The 27,112-nt window shown below is 45.6% G+C and overlaps 1 protein-coding gene across 1 annotated transcript in view; it reads right to left on the bottom strand.

Moving 5' to 3' along the window:
• Nucleotides 1-9,937: 9,937 nt before the first annotated feature.
• LOC146173978 (venom metalloproteinase Antarease-like) overlaps nt 9,938-27,112 on the bottom strand; it is a 121,026-nt gene continuing 103,851 nt past the window's right edge. The window contains exons 10-13 of the mRNA XM_084585309.1: nt 26,514-26,681; nt 13,697-13,835; nt 13,477-13,605; nt 9,938-10,184 (exon numbers count right to left, since the gene is read on the bottom strand). Coding sequence (XP_084441435.1) covers nt 10,137-10,184; nt 13,477-13,605; nt 13,697-13,835; nt 26,514-26,681 — 484 coding nt within the window. The 3' untranslated portion in view covers nt 9,938-10,136. The remainder of the gene's footprint in view (nt 10,185-13,476; nt 13,606-13,696; nt 13,836-26,513; nt 26,682-27,112) is intronic.

The raw sequence follows: 27,112 nt of genomic DNA, 5'->3' as shown, positions 1-27,112 counted from the left end.
AACAATCTTTGGCACTGCCTTTCCTTGGAATAGAAATGAAAACTGACCTCCTCTAATCCTGTGGCCACTGCACGGTTGTCCAAATTTGCTGACTTAATGTATACAGAATGTTAACAGCGTCGTCATGGTTGAGGTTTTGAAGCAACTCAGCTGGAATGCCATCAATTCAGCCAGATTTGTTCTTAGCAAGACTGGTTAAGGCCCATTCAACTTCACTCTTCAGGATGCCCGGCTCGAGATCTGTAATCACAGTGTTCTTATGTTGGGTTTGCACATCCGGGTCGTTCTTGTACAGTTCGTCTGTGTATTCCTGCCACCTCTTCTTTATCTCTGAGGCTTCCGTGAGGTCCTTGCCTCGTTTGTCCTTTATCACGCCCAGCTTAGCACAGAAGCTTCCTTTGATATCTTTGATTGTCTTATACAGAGCTCTTGTGTTCCTCAATTGGCTTTTGTCCTCAACTGCTTGGCACTGTATGTTCAGGAAGGCATTCTTGTCTCTTGCTATTTTCTGAAAATCCGCATGGAGAACCTTTTATATTTCTCTTTCCCCCATAACGTTTCCCATCCTCCTTTCCTCAGCTATTTGCAAAGCTTCTTCAGATAACCAGTTTGCTTTCTTGCATTTCTTTTGCTTTGGGACTACCTTAGTAGCAACTTCTTGTATTATATCACGAACATCAGTCCATATCTCTTCAGGCTTTCTGTCTTCTAGATCTAATTCTTGAAATCGATTCCTCACTTCCACAGCATATTCTGATGGAATTTGATCCAGATCATACCTGAAAGGCCTTCTAGTTTTACTGCGTTTTCCTCAACCGAAGTTTAAATTTGGCAACAAGAAGCTGATGATTGGTGCCACAATGGGCCCCAGGCCTTGTTTTAACTGCTTGTATAGCGCTTCTCCATCTCTGCCGGCAAAGAATATGATCAATGTGATTCCTGTACAGACCGTCCAGTGAAGTCAATGTGTACAGGCGCCTCTTGTGGTGTTGAAAATGAGTATTCGCTATGGTCAGGTTATTTTGTTTACAAAACTCTACTAGCCTCTGCCCAGCTTCATTTGCCTCACCAAGATCGAACTTGCTGTAATTCCGAATATTTCTTCACTCCCCACCTAAGCATTTCAGTCTCCAATGAGAAAAAGGACGTCTGATGATGGAGTGCGGTCTAAAAGGCATTGCAGGTCAGCACAAATTCTCTCAACATCAGCTTCTTCAGCAGTAGTGGTTGCTAGCTGCCTGGGTTTAGTTAAATAATAATATAAGTTTATTTCAATACCTTATATAGCTTTAACTATAAGATTGAACGCGCAACATTTTCTCACCCCTTGGAGCATCACTGGTGTCCTCGATGCCTCAAAGGAGGAAGAATACCGGGTCAAACTAGAACTATTATAGGCGAAATTACATTCCTTTTCAGCTACGTGCAACGTCGCCACTGGTGCCGGAAATGTGGCCACAACCGTGTATGTATTGCACCTTGGTGAGCTAACCTATGTGTAGCTTGTGATAAAAGGTATCCGCTTTGCCTTGCATAGACAGGCGCAAGCACCTCCCATTTGCGCTTGGCCATAGGTCTGACTTCACTGCGTATTGCGCGTGTCTGCTATCAACAAATCCAAAACCCTAGAGCAGAGGTGCCGGAGGGTCTTTCCATTAGTGAAGCCATTAGCAAAGCCTGGGAAGAACTCTAATTTGCTCCTATTCTGTAAGGTAGCGGTTGACGAAGTGGACGGGGCAACGCTGGCGAAGTCGTACGTGTGTACCGCACTGCTGTACAGTACAGCATATACTGCCTCTGTCTCAATTTATACTAATCTTGGCTTATGCTGGTCGTCACGGTCACCATTTAGAAATTGCGACAAAAAAAAGAGAGCGCAGCTGCGCGTGATGTAAATCTAACACCGACTATGTCCGCTTTCCTAGACCTAAATACCGACCTAAAGTACTTTCCTCATGTCACGGGCATATCTGCCCATGACGGCAGGAGGTGTATGTAAAGTACTCTTGGCAAGTATTGTCGCCAGTAAGTACTTCCAATTGTACTACGAATGCCCTACATTATGACTTACGTTTATCAGATCTCCTCAAGATCCTTATCACCAGAAGAGGCCTGACTGCGTGAGTACAGGGCGAAACCTACAATCCTGTCATTTCAACTTCATCGCTCTAAATTCAGATAATGCCGACAATCTGTTTGCGAACGACATAGTAGGATGGTTATGTACGCGCAATCATATTCCCCAAGTGGCTGCTGTAGTAATAGATGCTCCCAAATAACTATAGATAACAAATTATAGGTTTGCTGCCGCACCAAAAGCCATAAAATAGCTAACGCAAAAGCCGATGTAACATCCAAGAGCACTACATCCGAATGCTTCCCCATAAAAACAGTCCGCAAAAGGGCAATTTTATAGCCCAGCTTAATTGCAACTTTTTTATATCTCTATCCAGTTCCTCTACATTGAACACTGCAGTACCGAATTTGCCTATACAGGGGAGAAATTTAGATGCTATTGATTGCTGATTAATACCGTTATAACTAACACGCTGAACGGCGCGGGTATTGCTCACCAGAGCCACCACTGAGCACGGGAGCGCACAGATGTCGCCTTCGACGTAAAAGCAATGATTGTGAGTGAGAATTAGTGCGGCGCTACAGACATGGTATCCCCAGATAACTGGAAAGAAAAATGCTCCATTAGGCTAACGCCCAGCCATTTGATGAGTTGCGCGTTGCCTGCCTACAAAAGAGATCGAAGCTAGACACACATATCTCGGCGGCTTCGTATAGTATCAAACTTAGTAAGCAATAAGAAATGGCACTAAGCTACAAGCAAATATAGGCGAACTCTGCAAATCTCGATGCGCTAGTATGCTGAACCTGTTTACGGACGTTGCCTTAACCGGTACGCTCAGTGGTCGACCACTGACGAGACCAACCTATGAACTAACACTTTCTCCCAGGGGCTTTCCGATGGAGTTGAAAACCAAAACGCCCATGTACAGTACAATGGCAGTACGCTTTCAAGATCTCAAGGTAGTCCAAATTACCCTAAACCCACCACTAGAGGTCCTTCATATACACAATTGCTTTGGGAAAATAAAGTCTATTCCTTAGACCAAGTCAAAGTTGGGGTTGAGGGGTGTAGCAAGCCCTTTTGAAGCGAAAAGCTTCACTATTCAAGTCAACACCGGGTATCACGTGCGTGTGATCACTTTCAGCCACAGCTGCGCATGCGCTAGCTCTCCGAGTGACGTCACTAGAAGGCACGTGTTTGAAGTTAAAAGCTTCACTACGAGGGTCAGAGCCGAGCTTCGCGTATGCCGTATGCCGTGACGTCACAGCCAAGGCCAAATGCTCAGCCCCCTCACCAAGCTCTGCCGGCGTTGCCTAGCAACGCTTAAGAGGTGTGCGACTCCTCCTTATTATTATCTATCCGGGAATCGAACCTCCATTCCTTGGATCCCCAGCCGAGCGCTTTACCGTTGTGCCACGCCGCGCTGGTCGTAAAGCGCTGCTCATAATTCCGCTTGTGTACCGTGTGGATGATAGCGGGATTCCGCGCGTGAAGGATACGGCGACTGGAGTGCAAATTGAAAATACCTAAGTCACTCGATCAGGGTGCCGTCAATGATGTGACGTCACCCATCTGCCGTCAGCTATGAGGACCAAGCGGGAACGAGGGCGCTCCTACTCTGCCAGGCGGCGCTTCTTGCCTTCCGCGCGTGACAGATGCGGCGCCTTTTCCTTTCCTGTGAACGCATTACAAAACGCCGGTGAACTTAGACGTGTGCGACATGGACGCCAAGGAGAGTTTAGCTGCTGACGAACGGCGCAGAAGACTGGAGAAATTAACTTCTGTCCCCGACCTAGTCACTGCTTTTCGCAACGTATATCCAGGCATAGCAGACCTAAGCCACGCTTAATTTTTTTATCGGTCCGGGCGCATGAGTTAGCTATGAGCTTGCCCGCACTTCTTTTGCATTGTACTTAGTACGCAATTTTAAGAGTAGAAACGCTTCGACAGCACCCGGGTCTGTGTAGCTCTAATTACGTCTTTCGCGGTTATCCACCGCGTGCTCTTGGATCATGATGACGTAAGGACAGCTGGAATACCAGTTTCTATCATACTATATAACGTTAACAAAATGATGCAGATGAACCCAGGGATGTTTCACGCGAAATCTTCGTTTTGGACATATTTGTTTTTGTCTGGGCCTTGGATTAAATGCTGAGGCTGAGTTGTGACTCAGCGCTTGTCCTGTAACTTCCTTTTATCTTGTCTTGTGTCTTCCTGTTCGCGCTATTTTTGATGACAATGGATGTTTACCAACTCGCCTAACGAAGTATCTTGGTTAACCATTGTTGCTACTGCTCGGAAGGTTAGTGGCAACATTCCTCCTGTGGTGTCGTCTTGGATAAGATCCAACATTGAATAGTATTTATACGTTCATTCACTGGGGCCACCTAGAGAAGCAGGATTAAACCTCTACATGTTTCATCCCCTAAACTGAAAATTAAAATCTCGTATTTGAAAATAGTTTAGTGCATCTATAGCGCGTTAAAGCAGCTAAACGTCAAGTTGCAGTAACAGATTACTGTACACTAAAAGGGTGCTGCATAGCAAAATGCAACATTGGACTGTTGTGCAATTTTGTAATGTTCACTACGAACACACAAAAAAGCGCACAACTCCACTCAATTCTCATCTAGGAGAGTACCCATTCGTCCGTAGCGATTTGTTAACCAAAATAACCCTCCACCCCATAACGTACGACAGTACGAAAGGCTAGCGTGATTAAAAATGTCCAGAGATGTGTTTTCGTTTCATCATGTGGGTATTATGTACCTCTTACGGAGGATATTGTAAAGGGTTTGTTGTCACACGATGGTGGGTTGAGCTGCAGAAGCTCGATTCTGTCTTTTCGCAAATACGGTATTTCTTACAAGCGCTGAAGTCTGTATACAAAAACCTGCATGCGACCAGTTAGGGCTCGCAGGGTGGTGGTGATGGTAAAAATTTAATCTGCAACGCACACAGCATAGGCGCCAACCTATCTGCCTAGACGACGGTCTGGAGTCCTTGGACCCGCACGTGATGTTTGGCCAGTTCGATTAGACCTATTTGGGCTACAGGGTGTGAGATCCACTCTTGTGTGTCCTAAAATTCTTCTGTTTATTTATTTATTTATTCTGCGGTCTTTGTTCAAGACATTGGCAGGTGGGTACATACACACAACTGGACATACAAGAAAGGCATATCAATATTGGTAAATTATTTCAGATTCCCTTCAATCACCTTATTGATTTATGTTTCACTGCGTCGTTAGAAAGGTTGTCCCAGTCACCTATGGTGCGAGGGAAGTAAGAGTTCTTAAATGAATTAACTCTCGAGGTTAGAGGTGCTATTGTTTTTAGATGTAGTTTCTCATTTGATAGCGTGTGGGGGAAGTGAGAATTACAGCCCTGTTGATATTGTAATGTCTTTTTAATAACTTCAAGAAGAACTTCGAAATACAAATGCGATGCCCCTCACTCATTGAATGGAAACCACAATGTAGAAGGAATTGCATAATTGAGCTACAATCATATTTGTTTAATATAAATATTGCTGGTTGTGGTTGAATGCGTTCAAGTTTGTCTTTATTTGATGCGGTGAACGAGTCCCAAATTATGACGATATATTTAGGTGTTGAGCGGACCGTGGTGTTGTATGCGAGCGATTGTACGTTGGCGTATCAGTTTAAAGATCGTCAAAGAAAAACAGTTTATAGAGGCCGGTAGCTGTCACAGTTTTGATGTTTTTTGTCCATAATAAGTTATTAGTAATCCCGAGACCAGAGCATTTGTAATGCATTACTTCTGAGAGAGTGATGTTAATGTGGTACGGGAACAATAACAGTCGTTTCTTTTGGGTGATTAGCATTAATACTGTCTTTTCATAGCTCCTTGTCACTTGCCTCTCTTCACACCATGCTACTAATATTAAAAACTCGTTATTTATTTTTTTGGTCTTGGAGAGTGTTAGTTGTGCTGTAGAGCACACAGTCATCTGCATACAATCTAACATGAACAGAACTATTATCAACAATGTCATTTATGAAGAGTAAGAACAGTAGAGGGCCTAGTACACACCCCTGAGGAACACCAGAATCAACAGCTCCGGTATTAAAAGATGTATTGTTTAGAGAGACAAGAAACCCCCGATCCACGGAAGTAATTTATTTTTTGTTAAGGACTCTAATTTGTCCATCCATTTATCTTGTTACACTGTATCAAAAGACTTTAAAAAATTTATAAATATCGCGTGTGTCTGATTCCCATTATTTATTGTTTTGGGAAAAGTGATGTATATTCTGAACTAGTTGAGTGATTGTACAGTACCCTGCCAGAATTCGTGCTGTATTTTTAATAATATTGTGTTCCTAAAGAAAAGTGATGAAATGCTTTGCAGGGTTTTGAAGTTACTGCAACCGGCCGGTAAATTGTGGTCCGTTTTGTTTATCGGTTTTATTCGGACAGCCCCCAGTCGTCCGGTATTGGATTCATTCAGCGGTTAGTATAAATGACACAGAAATATTTAGAGTGCCATTTCGTGCAAAGCTTCAAAAAGGCTTTAGGTGAGTGGCCAGGTCCAGGAGAAAGTTTACATTAGTTTTCAGTGAGAAATTACAAACACAAGCCTCATTAATCACCAAATCAGGCAGTGAAGTTGAGGACGTGAAATTCTGAAAGGTGGCCATTATAATTGGTAAGTACCGCTTTAAAGAATGATTCAATGCTGAACAAATTGCATGATCATAACATACATGTACACTATTTACTGAAAACACAGTGGGAGACCGAGAACTTGGAGTTACAAGTCGAGATAATTTCTCGTAAGACGGTTGAATAAGCGAGAGAAGTACCGTGTAAAATATTTGTCTGAATTATGATCAATTTCAGCTTTTAGTTGCAGGGTTACATTTTCAATTGGAGCTTTCAAATTGTGGGAACTGGAATGTTTTCACCTCTTTTTCAGCCGTTTATGCTGCCGCTGTAAACGTAACTTTTCAGAGTAATCCATGGATTATGACGGGTTTTTTAGCAATGGTTCGTACAAACTGTTGGATGCATTCAAAAACGATATCTTTGAACTTGAACCATATGCTGTTGACATTTGTTCGGAATGTGTTGAAGTTGAATGCTAGCATATCAATTATTTATTCGTCGTCAGCTAAAGAAACATTCCAATATACCTAGATGTTGCTAAAAACACTGGAATCTAAACCGTTTAAAGACAACAGGACTGCTTTATTATCAGATACCACTCAAAACGTCGCATGTGAAATCATCTCTTATCGATTCTTTGCCAACGAACAGATCAAGTGTCGATTTTGAGTGCCCTTGAATTATAGTAAAACTGCTTGCTACCTGTAACAGGTCAAATGTGCAGGCAATATCTAACATTTCAATTTTATAACGATATGTGAAGATATCAAAATGAGGTGCAGTTAGTGTTTGGTAAATTAAGATCCCTTTCTCCTTGTTGTATATGTAGTATCAGTTACTCTCTTAGATTGTTTAGAACAATAGAAGAGTTAGGAGGTATTTATATGGGGGGAACCTAAAATATTTCTAACATTGTTAATAGAAACTTTGCAAAAAAAAGGCTTTTTACATCCTAAATAAGAAACTTTCTCGAAGGTTTCACACATTATTTGCATCTCGCAGCCACTACATCCCCTTTTCAATCACGATCCTTGTGAAATACATTGCAGTCTACTGGTACAAACTCGCTGCCGTAGATGTTAGTACTTACCATGTTCGCATAGAACAGTAATATCCGCTTCTTGTGAACTTAGTAAGGACTCAAACTGTGCAGTTTTGTTTAAGGCTGTTCTGCTTTGGTTTATATTTTCAATTTCCGGACACGTCAATATTGTTACGGACGAGCAAAAAAGAAGCGAGCAGTGGTGCGGGCAGGAGCGCTCGCGCTAGGCCCACTAACATTTCAATAAACGTCATCTCATGGTCATCGAACATCTGTCTGTCCTCTGTTCTCGTTTTCATCGGCTTGCCGCCCCGTGACATTTTGTTGGATGTGCGAGGTACTTCATTATCATCCACTCATCCTGGTCCTGAGCTTCGTCGCCCTGCGACTTCTTGCGCCGTCGGCTGAAGATTAGGAGGCATCGCATAGCTGTTCCCCAGCCTGCCGGACCCAGCAAGAGCTTACCGTTCCTCCGCCCTGTCCCCCCACGCCGACCACAAGACACGACGAAGGAGAGACTGACCCGAGACGCCACACGTGACCACAAGACACAAGGAGAGACCTGAACGACCATATGTGACCTCACTGACCAGATGTGCCGACCAAAGACCCCACGACCTAAGAGACCGCTACACTTGGAGACACCCTCTCCTTCCTATGCCATGCGGTGCGTGGCTTGACCTTCTCCATCGAGTCGTCGCAAAGTGTGGCCCGAGAGTGTCCTGGACCAAGGTTCACCGGGAATCATCATGCCGGCAGGCCGTTCCATTCTTCTTTCTTCCTCTTCTTCAAGCATCCAGACACGCCCATCATCATGCCATGGAATCATCAACATCAGTAAATGTTGTCGTCCACGATCCGGACGATCACTCAGTGGCCCCGGGGCATGTTATGGACGAGAAAGGAAGAAGAAGCGGGCAGTGCCGCGGGCAGGAGCGCTCGCGCTTGGGCCGCTAACATTTCATTAAACGCCATCTCACGGTCATCGAACATTATCTCTCTGTGCTTTGTTGTACTGTTTTCATCGTCTTGCATCCCCGTAAAAATATCATACTTACGTGATCCGCATCATCCTAGAATAGGCTGCATCTGTCTAAAAAATGTTCGTACCACTGTCTAAGGATAGCTGTATTCGGGAATGTTCTTGTTTGTAAGAACCTCCATATACTTTCTTAGCTCTTATTTAGTGTCCCATCCACCGGCGGGTATTCTTCCCTGTTTATTCGATAGTGTTCAGTAATATCTTTATAGCTGACTAGCCTGTATCTGCCTAGAGTGTTGTGGGGGTCAGAGATTACGAGTAAGGTGATACCGTGGGCAAACTTATGAGCTCCCTCATTTCCTTGAAGCTGGGAGTTGGCTAGTGCTCATATTAGCCGGATTATTGTCCCACATGACATGCTTCCAGCATCTCATTTGCCTGAAGAGAGACCATTGCCTTCAGAAACTTGCATATTGCTGTTTTCTAACTACTAATAAATGTAGTACTAGCCGTTGTCCCTGTTATAGCAAGGGCAATGGCCACCGCTTCAGCCGTGTCAGCTAAGCTCGTCCTGACCGAGGGGCTTATTCTTGCGTTTCGTTTATTATCTGTTAATCCCACAGCCATAGCATGCCTGTCCTCGTACTCGGCGGCGTCGACATAGACCAGGCTCTGTTTTCCTTGATAAGTCTTCCGTAGCATTCCCCCCTTTTCTTCCTTCTTTCCTGTTGATGCTTTGGATATGTTCCGTGGCAGCGGTAGACTTTTTAGTCGATTCCTCACTTCAATCGGGACGTCCGTCTTCTGGCCTACTTAGCGTTCATATCGAATGCTTAGACTTAGCAGCATGCTTCTTCCCGTACGTGTCTTAGACAGTCTTTCTTATTATGAGATCTGCTTGGCCTTTATCACTTCTTCCAGCGTATTGTGCACCTCAAGCTTCATTAGCCATTTGCTAGCTTGGAGATTAAACACTATTTTTTGTGTGTGTTACGTTGGGCTCTCTAATGTGGGTAAAGTATTAAGTCCATAATACGCCAAACAAAGGGTAAGTTAGGTTTTCGTCAAACATTACTTGTCTTTATTTCCAAAGAAATGCTCGTGTTGGTTAAAGGTGGATGTCTTTGAACGAAAATCTGGAAACACGTGATTATACAAATACTTCCTTCACGTAAGCTTCGATAGAGTTGAGTGTGTCAGTTATGAAGTCATGTGAAATGTTTTTATTGCCTCAATTTTGTGCATTACAGAAGAGTATACCAGCGCCTCATATTAAAATTGTTATTACAATGCATCGTGTTTTAGCGCTTGTTACTGAATTTGTTTTGTGTTATTTTTAAGGCAGCAATAAGACCTAGATGGAACATGGGCGTCTTCGTGAAATATTCCACTTCATTGCTAATTGTGTTCCTCTGGCGGCACTGTGCAAACTCCTTGAATGCAGAACTAGACAAGAGAAGAATGAAGAATCAGTAATCAAAAAGTTGTACATAATGACGGCGAAATATTCATTTGCAAAGGAAAACGCAAAAATATACAAGTAAATGTGTCAATGAGGGCAGGTGTACGAATATGTATTGTAAGAAAAACAATTCCCTTTCAAGAGCGCTGAAATCATTAACTTTCCATGCTCGTTGTACTATACTAGTTGGCGGCCTAGCTTTTCTTTCTACTGTGCGACGCACATCTCAATACCTAATATTTCATTTTAGAGTTCCTAAGCCTGACTTTTATTGTATTTATTCTTGACTTTGCGCCACGTCTAATAGGTATCGTGAGAATTCAGGCGCAGCCTTTGAATTTATGACCTCGGCCGCAAATGGCGGCATCTTCGGAGTTCTCCATCAGTGAAGCTCGTAGCGGGAGGGGGGGGGGGGGGTTTCATCGCTATTGGGAAAGCGGATGTCACACTATCTGCGCGAAGAGCCGAGGAGCCACCTATTTGCGAGTGACAGTCACAGTTCGTTATGTCTGAATATTATTCGGTCGGAGCGCCCTTATGACCTCTTTCATGGCTCGGTGCGTACTTTCTTCGCCTGTGGCGGCAGGGTGTGACGGGAGTGGGAGTGGAAGTCAAAACGCCAGAAACAAAACGAGCGTGAGACGTGGCCCGGTGCGTTAATATCACAGTGCTAGCAGATCCAGGTGGAAGGAGAGGAAGAAGATGGTTAACACGGTATGAAGGAGCACTGAACAAGGGTAAATGGGGTGCGCCTCAGTTCTCAGGTCAAGCCAACGTTTCGACAAGTCCACTTGTCGAAACTTTGGCTCGACCTGCGAACTGAACTGTTCCCCCTTTACCCTTGTTCTGTGCTAGCAGAAGTAACTTCAGCACGCGCGTTGTCTGCTGTCTGTTGCCGGCGCCGCCACCGAAGGAAGTCCAACTTCAATGGCAATTCGCTATTTTCTGTGTTTTGTTCCTTGCGTTAATTTCGAATGCCAGATCGAGATCAAGTTTTTTTTACTCTGTTTGGGACAGCAATTTTAATGGCAGAGTGGGAGTGAGATCTTTCTGTTCCAGTGGCAGATTGGGATAAGCTGTGGATCCCGGATTTTGTCGTTTAGCAGGAAGCCTGTATGCTGCGGCTGATGTTCCCGCTTCTACTCCCTGCCACGGCTGCCGTATCCTCGCTTCCTCGCCGCTGTACGGCGGTCTGAGCAGCTTTGGATGACATGAAAGTTGCGCTTGCTTGTCGACCTTCAAGGAACCAATTTTCACTCCAAATCCTCACGATGAAAAGTCTAGCATGGCGGTCTGCATCAAAATCGAGCAAAGAGCGGACGCCGCCGGTAAGCACCTGCAATATGCCTATCGCAGTGGGCAGCTGTCGCAGCGAATCTGTATCGACGAGCAGTGGCTCCCGGTCGTAAAAGAAGCTGCTACAGAATAAGATGGAGTACCTTATATGACGTAAGCTTTCCTTTTAAGTTCACTTTACAAAGCACGTCACGTGACCTGTATATATGATTCTTTAAATTGTTCCTGCACACTTCGGCGGCAGCAGTACGATGAAACCCTGAAGCCAGCCATGACAGCGACGACATATTTTTTTCGCATGCGCAACTGGCAAATGGTTCCGCGTCCCAACTGACGCAAGAAAAATGTTTCTAAACTATCCTTACGTTATTTATACTACAACAAGCTAGCTTCTGAATTACTGCAAGTAGGAACAACATTTATTCCCTTCGCTTGAGATGCCGTTGCGCTGAGTTCGGCTTCGGTAGCTTTTTCAAACAGCACCTCTGTCACTTCAGACATGTGTAAGCTTCGATCCAAGATCTGATTATGCTTTATCAGGAACGCAAACATTCATGCCATGAAGCATGTTTCGTTTGCCAATAGCTGCAAAAATGTCCTCGCAACACGACGAAGGCGACGGCGGCCATTGTAGAAGGCGGAGCCATGATAACCGATTTACGCGCTTATTAGATTACGTCACCATGGAGCATGCTCCCGCAGCATCGAATGCATTCCATTGGCAAATATGGAGGAACGGATCCACAGTGGAGGGATGCTCCCAGCTTGTGGTCCGACCAAGCGCTCGCGATCTGCCATTGGAGTTCAACATTGGTGTGTTCTTTGCGGCCACCACTGCTTCAGCTAGCTGAATTCCTTCTTGAGTACAGCACGCATCCATGCTAGAATCGCCAGAAAATATGATATACACAAGAGTTAACTCACATGAAAGTGTCTGCTCGAAATATGCTATCTAGCATTAGGTTTAGCTCTTTGGTGAGATTTAACGCGTTCATTGTTCTATTTTGAACATCTGCGATCCATTGGAACTATTGAGCCATGCCGCATTGCATTCGAATTTCTCTGGATGGTGCACTCCTATGATCGAGATCAGCCCATCGTGTTTGCTTTTGCATGCCATATGCAATACGCGATACATTTGAGCATGGCCACTTCATACATTGGTACACTGTTCCAAACTTACAGAGCGTCTCTTATTACTTCCAAAAATGCAGCGTTCATTTCACACCTCTTTCATGTTAACCGTTCTCCTACAGCATAATACTCGATAGAGAAAATTTTGTTTATATATATATATATATATATATATATATATATATATATATATATATATATATATATATATATATTGCTCAATCGATCCCGTTGCAGAAGGCACCAAGCATGTTTCATTGCCCCAAATAAGGACGCGTAAGCTACAGGGCGCATTCAGTGGCCCTTGCTTTTCAGTTTGGGATTTACCGGGACTGAACAGCTTGAGTATTTGCCACTGAATTCTTTACAGGAATATTTTGTACCCTTTTTCTTCATTCGTCCTAGCGTTTTACTCAATTATGGGAGACTTAACACTAATTAGGACGAAATCACCTTATTGAACTTCGTATGTGGATGTCTGAACAATGTAACTCTTTTGTTATGGCTGTGTTTCCCTATCTTTATAAATATACATCCATCACTCAACCCATTCGATGTACTCATATAAAGATGACTGGGATGCGAATATTTACTTTACCTCGCTAGCTACTCAGCTTGCAAACAATCGCGTCGTGAATGAGCATGCAGATCTAATCGTAGCACATGAGGTTTGAAAGAACTGCTTCAACTCGCCACAAAGGCAAAGATATGTTTGCGAGTGGCATCCCCCAGACATGTGTATGTGACAAGATATTATAATAGTTCCGCGAAATGAGCGATACAAGTTCTTTCTGCATATGTGAGCTGCTGACAAATTCAAGAAATATGTTTTCAATGTCACTGTACCTTCCCTTGTCCACATGACGTGTATTCTAGTGCGTCAAAGTCTTGGTATGAGCTTTGGCTATTGGGATTCGTGTCGTAGGTTTCTTTGAAGTAACAGCGTACCAAACATTGTGGGTCGAAATATCCGCTCTGAAAAGAAGACAAAAAAATTTTGTCACAAAATAAGTTCGAGCAAAAAGAGCGTTCAGAGGAAATAGGGGCTCATACGGTAATTGCTTACGCTGTCAGCTCTGACGTCTTTCTTTTTGGCAAACTTCCTCTGACAGTACTCGTCTGCGGACAAAACCATCCCAGGGTACTCCTTCGTTGTATTGTATGGCTTGGTAGCGGTCACTTGCCAGCATGAAGAGCCTCGGAGTCTGTGGTGCAAGAACCGAAACATCTAAAATGAGAATAAAGATGTCTACAAGAATATTCTTGTTACGTTTACCGGCACGGGAAATGAAGTCGATTTCATATAGTCGACGAATCGAAGCACGATTTAAGAAAACCATAAGAACACATATCTCCATTCTCTGTTCAACATTCAAGAAAGTTGCTTTCAAAACTTACAACGACAATGTCAAAATTCCTGCGCTTGTACTTGGGTAGTTTTATAATCAGGGCTCTAGGGCTACTTTCAAACCATCTGAAAAATCGCTATCATTTTAGTATGGTTCTAAAATTGACAATGACGGCATTTGTCGGTGATTTGTAGGCCAGCAGACAGGAATGTTAACTTCTATTTGTTCTCCAACTGTTCTAACCAAGAGGTGGTATAGTACACACCTAAAAAGAAAGCGTACGGCAAAATAGCCGCTTAAGATTTTTCTGTATATTCGTGGGCGTAAAAGTTTTGCGATTACATATTCTAATGAGAGGCCGATATAAACTGGTTGTGTGTCTTTATGAGGACTCACATCACGACCCATCACTGAGGTACAAACGGAAGGGAGTCGTCCTCAAGCAACAGCTGGATAGAGCAGACAATAAATTTTTCATTACACCACCTATGTTTAGTAAAAAAAAAAAAAAAAATTAGTGGAGTGCTATCAAAACTGCTGAAACAGTATTTGAAAATTTCCAGGAATATTCCTGACTTATATTTTATACGTCATGAAGGTCGCGTGAATTCATTTTGAAATCTGACCTTATGCCATTATTGACGCTAATAGATGAGGAAACGACCAAGAACTACCGTTTTAATTTTTTTTCACAGACAATTTTACAGTAAATCTGCCGAACCCTTATAAGGCCCCTGAATCGCCATATGACAACAAATGTAGAGAAAAAAAGAAGACAACTGCTGCGCTCGGTGAATGTCATAACCCAGTGACTGTTCACCACAGGCAAAACCGCGACGACTAGATAAGCAAACGAGGCTAAACAGCATGTAGCGACGTCGGCAATAAAGGATCCCCAGCCCCAAACCAGCGGGCCTGTGAGCCCGTGCTCTCAACCCATATAACACAGCCACGTTCCTCCGGGGGGTGTGGGGGAATATGTCTCTCTCGAGTTTCGCATATGTCTGCTGCCTTCCAAAAACTAGAATCCTCTAGGACCATTCCGCCAAATAAAAATTGCTAACGGCGCAGGAACGAAAAACGATAAATGTTGGTGGTTGCTTCTGGGAAAGAGAGCCATGGGAAGCCTTGACCGCCTAGTGAAGAGCAGAGACATTACACTGCCAACCAAGATCTGTATAACTCGAGCTATGGTAGTTCCAATTGTGATGTATAGATGCGAGAGTTGGACTGTGAAGAAGGCTGACCGCCGCAGAATTGACGCGTTTGAATTGTGGTGCTGGCGGAGACTCTTAAGAGTTGCTTGGACGGCAAGAAGATCAAATCAGTCGATATTGTCGACCATAAACCCTGACTGCTCATTGGAGGGTCAAATTCTAAAGTTTAAGCTCAGCTAGTTTCAGCTGATGAGAAGAGAGGAGTCGCTGGAGAAAGATTTGATGTTGGGAAAGGTTGAGGGTCACCGGAGAAGGGGTAGACAGCGAACGCGATGGTTAGATGGCATCCTCGAGGCGCTGCAGATGAAGTTATGTGATGTTAGGAAGATAGTGAGAGACCGGAAAGCATGGCGTGACATGGCCATAGGGTCACGAAGAGTCGGACACGACTGAACGACTGAACTGAACTGAACATTTAGAGATAGGAAGCGTGCAGATTGGGTCAGTTTACTTTCCAGATTCTCTATCCTCTCTCTTTCGTTCACAGTCTGTCAGCGTCACGGTGTCTGTCTAGCTTCTTGTGTTGCGTCGAACTCAAGTTACTGATTTTCTAGTGGTAAACAAAAAGAAGAAATGGGCACGAGCAGGACATGTAGTGCGAATAGAGGATAACCGATGGTCGCTTAGGGTAACAAACTTGATTCCAAGGAAAGGAAAGCGTAGCAGGGGGCGCAAGAAAGTTAGGTGGGCAGATGAGGTTAAGAAGTTCGCAGGGTTGAAGTGGATGCAACTAGCACAGAACCGGGTTAATTGGAGAAATATGGGAGAGGCCTTCGCCCTGCAAAGGGTAGATTCAGGCTGATGATGATGATGAACGGCAATTCCCCCCCCCCCCCCCCCCCGGAGAGTGACGTGATGCTATCGGCTGTCTGACGCGTGAAACAAGGGTATCATGAGTAGCACCAAACAAAGGACACATGCATAACATTGCTGAAAAAAACTCTATTGGTCTGACTAGCGCCCGCACATGAACTAAACAACGGGGCGGCGGCGATGGCAGCAAACGTGCGCTCTGGTCGTCGAACTGAGAAACGCATAATTTAAAGGTGGCGAGGGAACATCTAGATAAAGCCGGAAACGATGACCAGCACAACCTAGAACATTGCAGAAGCAGAAGCGAGTGGCAAGAGTATTCGATACCAATCTGGCACATCTGGGGCGACAAAGAAACATAAATCTGCAGCTCGCAACAACGAGCATGAACGAACAAAGAATGCATAATTGATCCACGTACGAGAATCAAAGTGATAAGGGCGCATGCCGACAGCTGTCGAAAAAAAAGAACAAATAATGGTTTGACTACATCGCGGCAATATATAAGGCACCCCAGCTACCATGCACCAAGATACAAAAAGAAATCGTTAGCCTTAGGACAGTGAAACCAATTCAGGGCTGTTCAGCGTCGCCCAATGCTAACCTCCAATATTTGTTTAGTTCACTAAATTAATTACTGAAGACTAATCAGATATTTTTTTTTAAGCATTGGCTAGAAAACAAAATGTCCATGAAGCTAGCGTTTACGCAAAGTGATATTTTTATCAGCTGAAAGTGACACCTGGCGCAAAAAAAATACTTCCCCGTGACTGCGGCGTCACTTTAATGCTTACAGTCGCGCCAGAGATATAAAAATGAGCTTCTCTGGGCCGTGCTCTCTACGTGGAATCTGGTTTTATCCCCTTGGCGAACGATTCAAAGTAACAGCTGGTCATGTTACAGCATTTCTGAAGGCCTATAAATAGTGCGTAAATCGTACCTTATGGAAGCAACGTAGCTACCTGTTTTTTGAAATCTGCAAGTTTTGCATTGATAATTTTGCTCTTGAGCCAAATATTTCGGAATATATACACAATTAGTCTTTACTAAATATTCAGCTGTAATTAACGAATAAAATTCTGGAGGTCAGCATAGACTGAACAGGTTTCACTGTGCTAGGGCTAACCGCGTATTTAAATATTTATGAACTCTGCGTACAAAGTATATATATATATATATATATATATATATATATATATATATATATATATATATATATATATATATGTATATATTATTACGAAGCGGCAAGCCGATGAAAACAGAACATAGGACAGAGAGATGGTCGATGACAGTGAGATGACGTTTAATGAATTGTTGCCGGGCCTAGCGCGAGCGCTACTGTCCGCGCCACTGCCCGCTTCTTTTTCCTTGATCGTCCGTAACACTATCATATATATATATATATATATATATATATATATATATATATATATATATATATATATATATATATATATATATATATATATATATATATACACATATATTGTTACGGAGCACAGTATGGAAACGACGACGACGTGCTGATGTGAAGTAGGGAAGAAGACAACGCTCAGGCCTAGCTGACTTCGTTCTGTGATGTGCGGTGTGTCGTGTGCGTCTGACAGTGAACTAGCGTTTACCACTGTGTACATTTCCTAACACAATATATATATTGTTACGCGATGAGGAAGACGAAGTGGTTCCTTTGCTTGTGCTCGAACCTCGTCGACTGTTGGCTTCTTTCCTTCATGTATAATAACGAGCACCCAAATTTCCCCTAAATTGATCTGCTTGTTGCTTACGGGGGTCTCGGTTCTAGCAGTCTTGAAACCATAGGTAGCGTTAGAGGGTTCTAGCACAGCTTTCGCCCTCGCTCTTGATCACGTTCCACGTGACGCTGGCGGTAACAAAGGACGTTCCACGTCCGCCGCTATGGCTGAGGGTGGCGCTGGTGAGCACTCTCAAGGTTCGTATCCAGACAACATAAATACCCAAGAAAGTAGCAGGGGGGACAGCGGCCGATGTAGCTCAGTTGGAAGAGCACCGGACGCGATATTCGGAGGTTGTGGGTTCGGTTCCCACCATCGGCAAGTTGTTTTTTCTTCTACTTTGTGTTTAATTATCTTCCCCTTAAACAGACTGCAGTACTAATATGTGTGATTATCCAAGTAAATATTACAAAAAAGACACAAAGTACCATCCCCAATGCTTTCCTTTGCCTCGCCGACTGTTGGCTTCTTTCCTTCATGTATAATAACAAACACCCTTATTTCCCCTATATATATATATATATATATATAGGGGAAATAAGGGTGCTCGTTATTATACATGAAGGATTTTATCAAGACAGCTGCGGGAAAGGTGAGAATAACGGAGGAAAATGGACTGTAGCCAGTCGTCTCATGCTGTGTAGTGTTATACGCGTCTATACTGAAAGGGAGGATGTCATCCCAGTTATGATGATCAGAGTCCACATACATCGCCAACATAGTGGTCAGAGTGTTGTTGGTCCGTTCAACAATATATATATATATATATATATATATATATATATATATATATATATATATATATATATATATATATATATATATATATACTCTGTGGACTCTGATCATCATAACTGGGATGACATCCTCCCTTTCAGTATAGACGCGTATAACACTACACAGCATGAGACGACTGGCTACAGTCCATTTTCCTCCGTTATTCTCACCTTTCCCGCAGCTGTCTTGATAAAATCCTTCTTTTCTCCCTCCACAACGAGCCTTCTATTGCCATCACTTTATGTCGAGCCGAAGAAGCTCGCCACGCTGCCCCCCTCCGCATCCTGCACTGGCAGGAATGTTGGAAGGAGCGTTATGGCCGCCGACGCCCACAAGTCTCTTATGTGCCCGGTGATTTAGCGTTGTGTGGACGCCGCTGCGCAAGCCTGGTTTAGCACAGAAGCTGCTGTTTCGCTGTAGCAATAAATTGTCGTTGTGGAGCTTCTGATTGACGTGAACTATGTAATTTCACGCCGCACCGAAAGTGGCCGATGCTCACGCCAGATCCAGGTGGTGCATGTGGCTCAGCTAAAAAGGTTCCTTCTCCGGCACCTTCCTTAAACGGCTTGCTCTGGGGGCTTCGCCGGCGAAGGGGGAAGTGCCATGTGCTTCGGGGCTTCAAGGGAATAAAGAAGAGGCCGGAGAGAAAAAAACAGAAGCTACAGTGTTGTGTGCTGGTGTTCCTTGCGAACTCGCAGCGCTAAGACTACAAATGAACACCCCCGTAACAACATGTATATATGCATATATATAAATATATAGATCAGTTCAGTTCAGTCGTTCATTCGCGTTCGCCTCTTCGTCACCCTATAGACCACATCACGCCACGCTTTCCGGTCTCTCACTATCTTCCTAACGTCACATAACTTCATCTGCAGCGCATCGAGGATGCCATCTACCCATCGCGTTCGCTGCCTACTCCTCCGGTGACCCTCAACCTTTCCCAACATCAAATCTTTCACCAGCAACTACTCTCTTCTCATCAGATGACCAAAGTAGCTGAGCTTTAACTTTAGAATTTGGCACTCCAATGAGCAGTCAGGGTTTATAGTCGACAATATCGACTGATTTGATCTTTTGGCCGTCCGAGGAACTCTCAAGAGTCTCCACCAGCACCACAATTCAAACGCGTCAATTCCTCGGCGGTCAGCCTTCTTCACAGTCCAACTCTTGCATCCATACATCACAAAAGACCATAGCATGAGTTATACGGCTCTTGGTTGGCAGACTAATATATCTGCTCTTTACTAGGCGGTCAAGGCTAGCCATGGCTCTCTTTCCCAGAAGCAGGTGTCTCCTAATTTCATGGCCGCAGTCTCCTTCCAGGGAAATCTTGAATGCCAAGAAGAGAAAATCTGTCACAGCTTCCACTTCATGTCCCTTGATGCTCCAGGACTCGATAGGGCAAGACACCATGATCTTTGTCTTTTTAATGTTCAGTTTAAGCTCAAACTTCTCACTCTCTTCTAGTACGCGCATCAAACGTCTCCGGAGTTCCACTTTAAGTTCTGTCATTAAAGTGGTATCATCCGCATATCTAGGGCTGTTGATACGTTTCCCAGCAATCTTCACTCCAGCTGAAGACTCGTCCCGGCCGGCCTTCCTCATGATGCACTCAGCATATCGGTTAAATAGGCAGGGCGACAGTATGCAGCCTTGTCTCACTCCTTTCTCAATCGGAAACCAATCAGTAAGACCATGCCCAGTTCTGACTGTGGCCTCTTGCCCTTCATACAAGTTCCTGAGGAGACAGATGAGGTGGATTGAAACTCCCATCTCTTGGAGAGCTTGCCACAATCTGCTGTGATCTACAGTCAGACTTTGCTCTGTTGCTCTGTTTAGTTTTCCCTGCGCGGCCATGGGGACCTTCCGCGCACACTCTCAACATAGTTATGGCCTGGCGACGCAAAGCGGGCCCTGTGCGGCGATGGAGACCTGAAGCGACGGCTTGGTGGCGCAATCTCACCGCTATGCTAATAGTTGTCGATTTCTTGCGGTCGTTAACGGGGCCTGGTCATGGAGCGTCGACTGCAAATCCGCGACGGGCAATGGCGCAGAATGTCACCGGTTTCACCGCAGTGGAAGCATAATGGCCGGTTCGCTGTCCTCCAGGCATTGCACTTCCTGGGGTTGGGGATCGTTGGTAAGCTTGGTGGGTGGGGCCAAGGGGCGGCTTTCAGGAACAGGACGGTAGCGGCGAGGGCTTGGAAAGTCTTCACGTCAGGGCGCAGGGCGACGTAATACAGCAGCGTAGTTCATCGCTGTTACCTCTTGTGCTAGAACTGTCGCAGCCGTCGCTTTAGGAACGCCCAGCGCCTGCTGTACTTCTTCATGGACGACGTCCGCGAGCGTCGCCACATGGTATTGATGCGATGATGGCAGCAATCGGCGGAGCTCCTATCGTACGGTCTCCGGGATGAGGTGCCGAAGGTTCTCTCTACTTGCAGATACGCTGGGGTAGTGGCTTGAGTAGTCCGGCTGAAGTGGTTGCTCGTAGAGACGTATCCGGGTATCCAACGTCTTCTCGATGGTCGATGCTTCACTTTTAAATTTGTCCACAGTTTTCGGCGGGTTCCTGAGAAGCCCTGCAAAAAGCGACTCTTTAATTCCGAACTATAAAAATTTCACTCTCTCACCTTCGGCCATGTTAGGGTCGGCGCGGCGAAATAGTCACTTCATCTCCTCTACGTAGGCCAGGACGGGCTTGTTTGGGAGTTGAAGTCTTGATTGGAGGAGGGCCTGAACTCTTTCTTTTCAGACCGAACTTGCGAAGGCCATCAAAAACTCTGCATTAAATATCTCCAAATCCTTTAAAGAATTCTCGTGATTTTTGAACCAAACTAGGGCATGTTCTTGAAGAATAAAGTAGACTTGCCTGAGCTTTTCAGCGTCGTTCCTGCCTTTGAATTCTGCCACAAGGTCGAAATGGTCCATCCAGTCTTCCGCATCTTCACTGGGCAGTCCTTGAAAGGTGGGGGGAGGGGGGTTCCAGGGTTTGCACGAAGACGACTGTTGCTGTGGACTGGGCCATTCCCAAAGTTGATGCTTTCCGGAGTCGAACGGGGTTAGGCAGCAGATCATGTTCGGGTTGCAGGCCCTGTAGTCGGTGGCTGGTTCGGTGACCTGATCTGTGCTGGTCCCCCAGGGCAACAGGAATAAGGCTGGGGTCTTCGCTTGAAGGATCATAAGCACCACCTCCCCCAGATGTCACGTAGTGGCGACAAGGCCGTAGAGACCAAAAGAAGACACAGGCTTGATGGTACTGAAATAGTCTTTATTGGGCTTACTTGCGCCCGCAAAAGAACTAAGCAACTTGGCGGTGGCAATAGTAGAGAGAATGTATTGTCTTCTATAGACAGAGGTACTTGTATATACACACACAGGCATTGTAGTACATATATGGGAGGACAACGAAAGGTGCGATAAATTCGCTAACTAGCAACAATCACATATTAATAGTCATTTCGTGTTCATCAGTACCCACAGAACACAAGTTCGAAAGGAATTACAATGAGAAACTTAATTACCGATGATTATATCTTATACGGCAATATACTTCCTCATGAATTGAGGTACGTATAGAAGGGGGGAGGGGTTAGTATGGCAAAGCTGGCGTAACAAGCCTGCCGCCCCGAACGAAGAAGAAACGGGTGTGCCAGCGCCGCAGAAACCGCGCCTCTCCATTTCTGTCCAGTTGATCAGAGAGATACTTCCACAATAGAAGACGCAATCTCTGCAGTGCTGGGTACACGGCTCTGGCTGGTTGCATACGGGCTTCATCAAGGCAACGCCTCTTCAACAGCCAAAAAATATACACAGGCGACTACTAGCCGCGCAAAACATCCGCGTGGTGGCCTGGCGCAAGGGCCACCGTGCAAGGAGAACATCCTTCTCACTAAGCGCCACATGACCGGCGCGAATGGGCATTCAAAGAACGCGTGCTTCATGGTTTACCTGCGGCCGCAGTTTGGGCATTGGTCATTCGGCACGACATGCCACATGGCGAGGCATTATCGCGTGAGTAACACGAGCCATCGCCGGTACCATTCGAAATCGTGGACCTCGGAAGGCACACGGCTCAGGTCCACCACCAGGCTCAGGTGCACAGGAAGGCCCACCAACGCCACTTGTTCACGGCCGTGTGAAGCTAGTCGTCGCGGTTTAAACGCGAGGAGGCAACTATCTCGTTGACCTGCATTGCGGGTACATAAAAAAATGGAGGTCAGGTATGGTCGCTGTCGACCGCTGTCTTAAAGCCTGCTACCGTTTGGTAGAACCTGTGAGGCCTTTCGGCCTGTGGGCCCATGTGCCTGTCTGCAGGAAAGGCCCGGCGAGCCGTGCTCAGCCAGTTCTGTAACAGGGAGTGCCGGGGGTACCGCGGATCATTGAGCAGCGTAGAGACAAGTTTCGACGTGAGCACTCGATCCACCATGCTGACGCATGGCAGCCCGACGCCTCCCCTTTTTGCGGTAGGTGAAGGAAACAACGCGCGACAAGAGCTGTCTTGGCATCCCAAACGAAGGCCCCAGCCAGAGAGGTGAGGCGACCTGCCGTTCGACGCGGAATCACCACAACGCGCGAAACGTAGAGCGCGTAGGCTTACACCTTAGTCTTTACGACTTCGACTTTTGTCTTTACGGAAAGTGCAAATTGGGCGCACTCCGACCTCGCACCTGTGGCCCGCGTGACCACATCCTGCCACGTCCGTGGCGACACGCCGCTCTTCGAAAATAACACCCAGCCCACGGACCGCGTCGACAAATGGAACACAAACTGGGAGAGGGTCCGCGAAAGAGCCAAAGTGATGCAGCGCGTGGCTTTTGCTGGCGTTCAACTGCGCTCCAGACAAATTGTAATATGTGTCAAAAACAGCAAGAAAGGCGCCGAAGTTGCGGCCATAGCGTAAGAAAAGCGAGAGGTCGTCAGCGTAAGCTGATATCACTACCGCTTCTTGCCCCGTCACTGGAAAGCCTCAGATGAGCCGTTCACAGGCAACGCTCCTTAAGAGGGGATGCGATGACAAGACAAAAAGTGCAGGCGACAAGGGGCAACCCTGGCGAACTCCTCTTGTTATTGCGAAAGGAGGGGATATTGACCCGTTCAGAACAATGCACTACTTAGGTTGCTGAACAAAACTCGTATCCTGTCGATAAATACCGGAGGCAAATCGAAGCAGCGGAGGACAGCAAACAAGAAGCCGTGCTCGATTCTGTCAAATGCCTTCGACTGAGGGGAGAAAGACCTCGTCTACTGCCTTCTCTTTTGCATAAGCGAACACGTCTCGGGTCAGCGTGATTGACGAAAAGACGGTGCGACCCGGAACTGCACATGATTGATACTCTCTGACAAGAAGTGGTAGGACAGGGCGCAGCAGTTTGACCAAAAGGGAGATCATCAACTTGTAAGCCATGTTAAGCAGCGTAATCGGGCGCCACACCTCCAGCTCCGATAAAGTCGCATCATGCTTCGGCACTAGCACGATCCGGCTTGAAGAAAACGATGCTGGCTTTTTGCCCTCTTCGAAAAAAATTTCACGAGGCGCGTCAGATACCTTTCAATGACATCAAAGAAAGTGCAATAAAACCCCGTAACCAATCTATCTGGTCCGGGTGCCGAATCTTGGTGCATGCTTCGCAACACGCTTACAATTTCCTTATCCGTTGCTGGGGCGCACAGCATCTTAATCATGTCATCCGGTGGATGGGTAATGTTCCGCAGAAGTCTGCAGTCGCTCTCTCAAAACCTCCTTGCTCGCAGAGGCCTTCCGACGCGAAGGTCGCTTTGAAATAGCCTCGAAAAACGCGTTCAACATCTGCAGGCTCCATGGACGTTGTCCCGTCTTGCATGCGCACTTCCTCGATGGGGGCAGGTCTGTCATTTTTGTGCCGACAGCTGCACGCGTACGTTAAGTCGTCCGGATCGTAAGCAGGCAGACGCAGGTCCTTAGCGATGCGCGAGGCTTGCGATCCCTCTTCTAGAATCTGATGATGCCGCATGCGAAGACTTTCCAAATACTTACGCATCGAGAACGTCAACTCGTCAGCGTTTCCAATGATTCTCATGCGGAGCAGCACATCGTTCAATCCTGCAGTGTTGCGCGCCCGCCTTTGCTTATCTGCGCGGACCAAAATATCGCACCATTCAAGTTTCAACAAATCCCACATCTCAAAACTGAAATCTGCAATCTTACCGACTGAGCTGATTATGTCTCGGCGGATGTCGTGGACACTGATAAGACCGTGGAGCACGGAGACATCCATGCGCCAAGTTCCTGATGAGTGTGGACGGCCCGACGCACTCCTCAACAACACAACGACCGGGAGGTGGTCGCTGAGGTGTCTGACGCCAACAGGTGGAGTAACCAGTTCGCAGGATACTAAGACATCAGCAAGCGTGGGAGACAGATCCACGCGGTCAATGCGACTCCCGCACCGGCCTCGTGCCCTTATGGCCACGAAAGCGTCGCCGTGTGGAGTGACATACGCGTCGGATAGCTGGAGCTTTCGTACAAGCTTCCCCAACACCTCTGCATTATATCAGGACGTACCCTGACTTTGTACACAGATGTTACGTGTTGAGTAAAGTACCCAATTAAAATCACCTATGAGCACGTGCCAGATAGGCTCGAAAACCTGCGACGCAACTGAACGAAAGAACACATTCGTTAAAGCGCGCGTAACTGGAGCATACACATTCACGAACCTGACCTTCCGTCCGTTAAGAAAAATGTCTACGACGAGGACGCGGCCATCAACACCAAATGTGCGATGCGCTCCTGCCCGACATGCCGGCATGAGAAAAATCACTCTAACGCCGCAAAACCTCGAGTTCGTCAGCGTAAAGAAAGCGTCCGCACTGAAACGCGAACGAAAAGAACTAACCTCAGCAGGAGAGCGCAAATTACGCTCTTGTATAAATAAAACATCAAGGTTGTGCAAGCGTGCTAGCTTCAATACTCCCCGTTACACAAAAGCTACATGTTAGACACGTGCCGGAAAGAGACGGGCGCGTTTGTCAGGAAAAGAAGATTGTAAATCACCATAACTGCCATTACATCACAGCCTATTCATTATATTGTGGAGTACAAAGCGAGGAGCTACGTGGTAGTCCTCCCGGCGCATCCGCAAATATCCAGCGTATGAAAACTGCTTAAAACTTTCAGCTAAAAACTCGTACACCCCTATCTATCTGTGAATACACTGGTACGTTTCTGGGAAGCTAAGCGCGTGCGATCATATGTACACTTTCAGGGTAGGAAAACGATCTGGCATTCAGACGATGCAGTGCCAGCCAGTAAAAGCGGCTTGTCCGGGACTAAACGCGCGATTGCGACTGCGATGTTTAGAAACTTAATATCTTTCAAGGGGCTACATGCTTTCCATGACTGTAATAGTTATAACTGAGCTCCAGTTAGCATTTTGTGGTGTTTATTTTGTAGTATTCGTGATACTACACGAAGAACATTTCCTAGAAAGCGGGTGAGAGCTGTTATTTACATTGAAGCGATAAAAACTATATCTGATCGCTTTTTTCCGCTTGCGAATTCCCACCTTCCTCTCCTACAGGAATGAGTGCGGTATGTGTTGTCGTATTATCTTTCTAAGCGTTGTCCAGGAAGCTCAAAGAATTTCAATAATCGACAAAAAAAGCAGACGCTATTTTGCCCGCTTTGCGTAATAACCTCATAGAGGAAAGCTGCAACGGACAGCCCATTGAGCGCATGTGCGTTTTCTTGATTGTTACGCCGCTGCGTGCCGTCATTTGGCGCTAATGGACTCGGCGGTCGATGCTCTAGCGTTTAGGTAAAAATTAAGGGAGGTTGTACATCTGTGTAGAAGAGATGCAAACGTGGAGTTCAGTAGCAATAACCGCTGTATTGCGATTTATTTGTGCTGGTCGAGTTTTACCTTCCGCATATCTTGGCAGCGGGGATGTGTAGGTGGAGGGATTCTACAAGTGTCATGTCAACTTACGTGACAATGTACTTCATCTGGTCGAGACTGCATTGGGAGTAGTGGTGGCTGATGGCACCAAGCTTCCCAGTGCCCATGATGTAGCCTTGAAAGAACGGGCAATTCTGTGCGCTTGGTTTGTTAGGGTACGCGTGATCAGCAATTTGGCCATCATGAGTTGCTCCCAGCCTGTAAGAGAGTTAATAATTACGGCAGTCAGCTTTTACAAAGCACCAGTTCTAACTGTACATTTTCGTCGGCTACAATGGGCTGATAAGGTTCAAGATATTACGACAGCGATGAATGTCTGTTCACAAAGCTTATACAAAACCCCAAAGTTTTGTGAAAGAAATTCGGCAGCTAACATTCGTAACATAGCACAACTGTCCCTTGCCAAATTGTCAAGAGCGTTAAAGCAGAGTGGTGTATAAAATTACTTTACTAATGAAAGCTGCCTTTTCCTGCTGGCGTTTCCCAAGAAACATTTTGTAGCAATATAAGTTATCCGGCTCATTTTTCATTCATAAATGTATGAAAACTATTCACCAACAGATTTCTTACTTAATGAAAGGCCAGAGTCGGGCTTCTTGCCATTCGCTACCACCCCTAATATTATTTTA

This window comes from Amblyomma maculatum, chromosome 11 (genome assembly GCF_055883805.1).
Source record: "Amblyomma maculatum isolate TAMU_Amacu chromosome 11, ASM5588380v1, whole genome shotgun sequence".
Classification (NCBI taxonomy): Eukaryota; Metazoa; Arthropoda; class Arachnida; order Ixodida; family Ixodidae; genus Amblyomma; species Amblyomma maculatum.
This window is presented reverse-complemented; position numbering and strand designations above follow the sequence as displayed.